Here is a 7,435-nt window from a genome sequence, read left to right on the forward strand (position 1 = left end):
TGAACTACTATGTGTTGTAGCGTGATGATATAACTCCTTTGATTAATTTGATTTGATAGCGATAATGATCCGTCATTCAATTAACCAAATACATGTTTTTTTAGTTTAGCTGGAAGCGCCCAACCATCAGGTCTCCAAATTGAGGTAATTTTGAATTTTCTTCATGCAAAATACTTTATATATTTTAACACCCATTTTCTGTCGAGGCCTATATTTTTAAATGCGCTGTATACCTTAACGTTTATGGCAGATATGAGCGTCAGAGATAAGATTCATTATCTCGAACCTCTGTTTATTTTCTCTGTTGTTACAGGTGCAGCAAGTTAACAGTGAATTTGGGTGGGGTTCAGCTGTCGACGCCAACCTCATTGTAGATAGCAATCATAAAGCTTACCAAAACTTTTTCTACGATCTTTTTGAATGGGGTGTGATAGAAAATGGTTGTAAATGGCAATCTATTGAATCACAGAAGGTGAGATCAAACTTTGTGAAATTATTCTATTAGATTAGGTTTTTTAGAGTCATTTTGAATACTATGAATACTGGTTTTTCTAGCCATTTTGTTTTTATAAGGCTTAGCCTACATTTTTAATACTATTCCATGTAATGGAATTTACATATTGAGAAGTGGATTGTCTTTCTCAAAGATCATATCACACAGTAAGGCAGTGGTTGACTTATTTGCATACAATACTGTTAATTACTAATGTGTATTGATGGTTTCCATTTTTTAAATGCTTTTTTAAGTTTTAATCGAAAAAGGAAATATTTAAAACTTTTAAAAATATTTAGGGTCATTTCAACTACAACACACCATTAAAAGCAATTAATACGATGGAAAGCAAGGGGTAAGAATAATAAGGTATTACCTATCAACAGAATCAAATGCATTGGACAAAAACAAAGAGATGCGCTTGTAATAATTTTTATTGAATACTATACTGTTCGATTAAATATATTAGTGTGCCAAACTCACAAAAAAATGTGTCAGAATGCACCAAATCAAATCAACTTTTCGAAAAGATTTTTCTTGGAATAACCCTCTCAGTAAAAGGCTTGCGACTATGACGCCCCATTAGGATGCTGCATTTTGAATTGATCCTCTACAGTGCACCACCCCCCCCCCCCCCCACCCCCTTCCCCCCTTACCTCCAATTGAGTCCGTCTGCCCCCTATCTGTACCCCCAGTCTCGAAAGGCTGGCACTGCCACTGTCTTCATCGTACCGATTCTCTTTGGTTTTTTTATTCTTTAGAATTAAGATGAGAGGTCACAATATATTCTGGGGAGAGCCATACATTCCTTCTTGGCAACACTCGATGTCAGCCAACCAACTTCGATCAGAAATAACCGATCATATACACGGTATGACTAGTCACTTCAAGGGCAAGTAAGTATGAGCAGCATTGCATTTCAAAACTGCCAAGGCATTTGCAAGAACTAGACTATAGAAAAATACTTGTATCGATACAAACAGGGAGAGTGTATTCTATCTACCCCAGTAATAACAATGTTATGTCCGTGAGACAGATCTAGATCACCGTCTTCTCCTTGAGTCACTACGTGTTACACTAATTTTGCAGATTCAAACATTGGGATGTAAATAATGAGAATCTCCATTTACATTATTACGAAGACAAACTGAATGATGAATATATAACATTTTACATGTTTCGAGAAACTCACAAATCTGATCCTAGTTCCAAAAATTTCCTGAATGAATACAATGTGGTAGCAGATGGAAAATCAACCTTAGTGAGTGACATTTTTACCTTTCCTGGTGTACAAAGGAGTCACTGGTTTGCTTTTGCCTAGTTATGGTCCAGATTACACAAGGATTGTTCAGCCCAGTATCTTTCTGTCAGAGATGCTAATCGGGTTGTCTGGTCATTTGGAATCGACAATCAATCAATTGCTCTTCTGATACTGGAGGTATAATGTTAAAGGTATACTACTTATTAGGATGAGTAAAAAAATTGAAATGGTTAAACTTGGCAAAAACGAGTGTTTGTTCATCAGTGAACTTATCTGGTGTCAAAACTATATGACAGAATCCCTCTATAATCCAATAAATCCATCAAAATAAGTAATAATCCATTAAACTAAATAATTTTGAAACACACTTAAAAGCGTTTTTCAATATTTTTTCAGTCAAATGGATATATCGCCTTGTTAAGAGATTATATTCTTTAGTCATGGCACCTGCAAAGTCAAACTGATGAATACATTGACCAAGTTGAGAGATTTTATTTTCCATTTTAATTAGTAGTATTCCATTAAAGATACCCCGAAACTTGGCTTTTGTTAAATAGAACGGCTGATTAGTTAAATATTTAGGTGATCTCGAAATCGTGATAAGTACGAATATATTTAAGTCATGCGAGTAGAGTGGTGCAGGAGCATTAATACCATGTGTTTATTGTGCGTATTTTAGGCATTAGTAGACCAGGCCTACTGGTTTCATGCTGCGGGTGTTCCACTACATGGTTTAGGAGTACAGAGTCATTTCAGTGCTTACGTTGATGTATCCATTGTTAAGGTAAGTCAAGCAATTGCTTTAATTGGTGAGGAACAACTGGATTGAATTGCATCTCTGTGAAAAATTAATTTTTGAAAAAACAAATATTCTTAGCTTATCAGCTAGTCCCAATCTAAATCGCCCTTAGATAATCGGTACGTATTTACTGCTGGATGGAATGGTGAAGAAAGATAACTTCAGTTAAGGTCGGCCAACAGATGTGTTCACGTCACGTGAATAAATGAATTTCGTCTATTAATACTATGTTTGCCTTCACAGAGGCGTCTTGATGAAGTCGCAGCTGCAGGATTAGATATCTGGGTGACAGAACTGGATATATCTGAACCAGATGAACATAAGAAGGCTAAGAAATATGAGGATTTGATGAGACTGTTCTTTAGCCATCCAGCTGTCAAAGGCGTTCTGTTTTGGGGATTCTGGGATGGTCGTCATTGGAGACCACAAGCCGCTTTAGCCAATGGAAACAACGTTACTGTAAGTCTAGAACGCTACATATAATTTTTATGATGCAGGGAAGTAGAGAAAGCTCGATCTGAGAACCGGCACTTTGTGTAATTGCTTCAATCGAACATATCCATAGACTAACTATTAAAAGATGTAGGGGTGGGGTTATTGTGGTCGCATATTGAAGTGATTGCTTAACAAAGGTGATTTGCATGCACAGGATTCATTGCAATACTTGGACCAAATAATCACCATCTACACTGGCAAAGGTTGTAAAGTTCACATAATTAACCAGGTGTTCTGAAGGATATCTTACTTGATTTATCATAGTCATCTACTGGTGACACTAGTAAATTTGGTTGAATTGTAATGCGTTGTTCCTTTTGTTGCTTCCAGCCCAATGCAGCTGGTAGAAAAGTTCGTGAGTTGTTGAAGCATACCTGGAGAACCAATGAAACTCACAATATAAAACATGGACAGAACGTTCAAATACGAGGATTCAAAGGCTATTACAAACTATTGGTTCACCATAATGGTAAAGTTATTCATACCCAGAACTTCTACCTTGGAGCAAGCAGCCAAAATCTGAAGATCAATCTTAGTGGTTCAGGTAAGAAAACAGAATCGAAAATGCTGTTATTTCATTATGCATTAGTTTTATATTGCCCTTATCGAAGAAACGTGCACCTTTAGTTTTAAGTTGATGTGTATGAAACGTAGTATGTATAGTTTAAGTGACAGGTTCGCCAACTATTTGACCAGTTGTACCTTACCACCTTGTACCGCAGAAACGTTAGGTTTTTAGCCAAGCTAATCAGAAATAGTTTAAAACTGTCATATACAGAAAAGATATATATAGAAATATAAATTGAAATTCCGAGGTATTTTAGAAGGCATGATGTGGTTTTCGTACATTCCTGGTACTTCTAAAGACTATTTACGTATATTCGAGACCCAAATCAACCCCGAAAATGGCGAATCTATCCTTATAATTATAAATGAAAATTAACGGAACGTTGAAGAGAAGATAACAAAACATCATATGTTAAATTCTAAAGAAATTTTGAAAGATTCAAATATAATCCTTCCTTTCTCAAGAGTATGTCCCAGTGATAATATTGATTTATACATTAATGTAAGTTAAGTGGTTATCGTCGAGCAAATAAGTTAATGCAGTCCGGGGAAGATTTCAAATATAAACACAATCAGTCCACTTTAATTTTAGGTAGGCTAAGTAGTTATTACGCAGTATAACATTGATTCATATGGCGGTAATTACTACTTATGCCACCTTAGTTCAAAATAGATTGTTCTGCTTATATTTTGAATCTGTCGGCACTTGAATATCTTTTGCTCGACTTTATGTACGACAATCTATACGTCTGTTCCTGTTACAGTTTGGAGTCTGGAGGCCACCAAAGCTGGCTCACTCACATGTAATAGGTCCCAAATTTTCCAAAATATACTTCATTGATATTCGACCTTGGTAAATAATTTCAACATACAGAAATAGTTAACGCATGTTATGTACTTTGTTCCAATAAAGCCGAGTTTGTACATAGTGTCCTTGCTTTGTTTCAGGTTCGAATCCACACGTAGATAATGTTTTGATTGGTTAAACGATCATATTCAAGAGTCTTCATTTATTAAATATAAAATTGCTTTGATCATTTGTGTTCATTTACCAAAACCCCCATCCGGTTTCCTTGGTGATGTAGGTTGGAGGCTCTGACCATAAAGAGGCGTTTGGTCGTTCGAGATAGACACCGTACGAAAAACGAGCACCAAATGTGGACGATTAAGAAAACACTCAGTTGATAATCGAAAGTAAAAAAGGCAATACCACTATTTCAGATACTTTCCAAAATACGTTAGAACAGTCCAGTGGTTCAACTAAATGAGTGGGCGCCATCCCCCGGGACATTTGTATATATTATGCTCTCCTGCATTCTGAGACCCTCTTTTTCACGGACTTGGTTCAACCAGTCTCTATGATAGGTGAGCAAGTGGAGATATCTCCTAAACAAAAATTAACTCTCCGTACCAAGCCTTATGTTTGGCCTTCAACCATAAATCTTTCGAAAAGGATTTAAAGATGACAGTTTTTTGTCTTCGTAAACAACAAGACTAATAGCAATAATACATACATTGACAGTTCACATTAAGGCAAATCTTACAGGCGAGTCATCTTTTGAGGGATTGTAAAATGTTTCGATGTGTTTCATACGCCTATAATAAGTGTAGGTGTCTACAACTGGTTTGATTGAGACTGGAATTTTAATATGATTTTAAAGAAACGTTGAGTTCAAATTTGGAAAGTTTTTCAAATTTTTTAAATGAGCAAGAAAATGACTTGATAAAAAAGGTTAAACTGCGATAATTTTTTTTAAAGTTATTGCAAGATTATCTCATTCTAATCTCATTATCTTTTTAACATATTAAGTTCTGTTATTTTTTTTTGTCGAAATGGCAGTTTTACTCTTTCGCAGTTTTTACTCGTTATAGTATTACGCAACCTCAACGCCCTATCCCGTTTGAAGCCAAACTAGGACTTGAAGTTTCTATGAAATCATTAGTGTTTGGCATGCACCAACGTCAAATCTCTTTAAAAGGGGAAATGAACAATGACATCTTTTTGGGTATTTTCCCACAATCTGCATCTACGTGATTTTAGTCCTTGACTCAATAAAACACCCCTTCATTAACAAATTACAATCGGCAAGCTGAGATGCTAGCTATAGAAAATGACTCGAATTTTTCCCGTTCCGACATTATCTTGTGGTTTTGAATCAAAATGTGCAGCATCTCTGTAATTTTGCCATTGTCAATTGAAAACCTTGTATCGAAAATATCACAAAAGTTACACAGGACTCTCTTGATGCAACAAGCCGACATTCTTGTATCGTTTCTGATTGGTCGAGTAGCTACCAATTAGATTCGTTTAAATCATTTGAAATTTTTAAGTACAATTTGCCTTCTAATCGCCTCTCCTTTGCGCACAACTTAACGTTAGCATTAATTCATTTGAACAAATAACTGGGTAGTATAATAGAAAGCGGGCTGGTGGATCAAGACTCTTAAACCTTTCATAAGCAATATGTTTTAAACCCGTAGCAAGATGAAAAAATTCTGACAACCGACCAATTTCATTACTGCAACTAAACACCACGTACCATTGTCCCTCCGAATATATTACTTGCCCCTCGGATGAATCAATTCTGACTACGGGCCTGTTTGCAAGTGATGTACGTTCTTGCTATACTTTTAAAGTTATCATTCGACACGTTCGAAATAACGGACCTCGTAGCCAGACAGACCATAACACCAAGGGGATATAACATTTATCATTTCATCCGGATTTAATTGACAAAACGGAAAGAGATGTTATCAAACCCGGAAACGTATGTTTTAAATGCGACTGTGTCAATGGATATAAAAGTTAAACGTTTGAAAACATCAATTCATTCATAGTTTTCAAACGATCGAATTCGTGCCTTCCAACATACCCTCAATATTAAAATGTGCTCCAAGAATTTAGTTGGATGTTTATTGGTATTTGCTGTATTTAGTCTTTATTTTATATCTACTGAAGGTATGTCTATATTTTTTCACTGTAAAAATACATGCTGAATACATCAATTTCTGTTTTTTATGTACTTAAAAATATAGAAACAGAACGTGAAACACGTTGATTCATTGATTGATTTTACAGCGAAAATATTGTGTAAATTTTTTTTCATATTATTTGTGGCATTATCCCCATGGGCTGAATGTTAACCTGGTTTATCCAGACTCAAGCCGATGCTCCTTACATTACGTCATTCATTCCAAGCAGACAAATGCCTCCACTTATCGAACCTATAACTATATGTATACATACCGATACATGATTCCAATTGTCCTGAAAACGGCCATTGTTATATAATTCCAGGTAAATATTGTGGAGTAGCATGTATCAGAAGAGGAGACTGCAATAGTGGAACCAGAAGAAAATTTCCAGATTGTGGTTCCTGTCAATGTAGTGACAGAGATATCCTCTGTAAGTTTACATCAGATCATTGTAAAAAATTCAACTATCATTCGATTCAAAAGAAGTACAAAATTGTTGCGATTTAAAAAGTTTTCTAAAAACGTATAAATGTATTGTCCCGCTTTATAAATATTGATATGACCCAAATCATTCCAAAGACACAACGAAACGCTACGAAATTTTTTGTTTTGTTTCAAGACGCAGAGGTAGTCTGGTTTTGGGTTGTGTTTTTACCGCCTTAATCCAATATATTAAATCGTATTGAATAGATGATTTAGATTTCGGGGAAGGGGGTTTTGGGTCTCCGAAATGTACAGACCTTTGATGGTAGAAATACTCTATTGAAAATTTGGAAGGCGTGAATCTCGGTAATTAAGTGTAGATGCTCTTTCAATTAGTGAGTTTTCTGATTGCGCCAAGCAA

General features: G+C 35.6%; 1 protein-coding gene across 1 annotated transcript; it reads left to right on the forward strand.

Moving 5' to 3' along the window:
* Nucleotides 1-1,255: 1,255 nt before the first annotated feature.
* LOTGIDRAFT_142894 (hypothetical protein) lies at nt 1,256-3,675 on the forward strand (the record flags this gene model as incomplete). Its single annotated transcript, XM_009052585.1, has 5 exons — nt 1,256-1,389; nt 1,583-1,754; nt 2,434-2,538; nt 2,797-3,012; nt 3,379-3,675. Coding segments are annotated over 5 exons (924 nt in total), but the record flags the coding sequence as incomplete, so codon positions are not given.
* Between the last annotated feature and the right edge of the window lie 3,760 nt (nt 3,676-7,435).

Source organism: Lottia gigantea, assembly GCF_000327385.1.
Source record: "Lottia gigantea unplaced genomic scaffold LOTGIsca_188, whole genome shotgun sequence".
NCBI classification, from domain to species: Eukaryota; Metazoa; Mollusca; class Gastropoda; family Lottiidae; genus Lottia; species Lottia gigantea.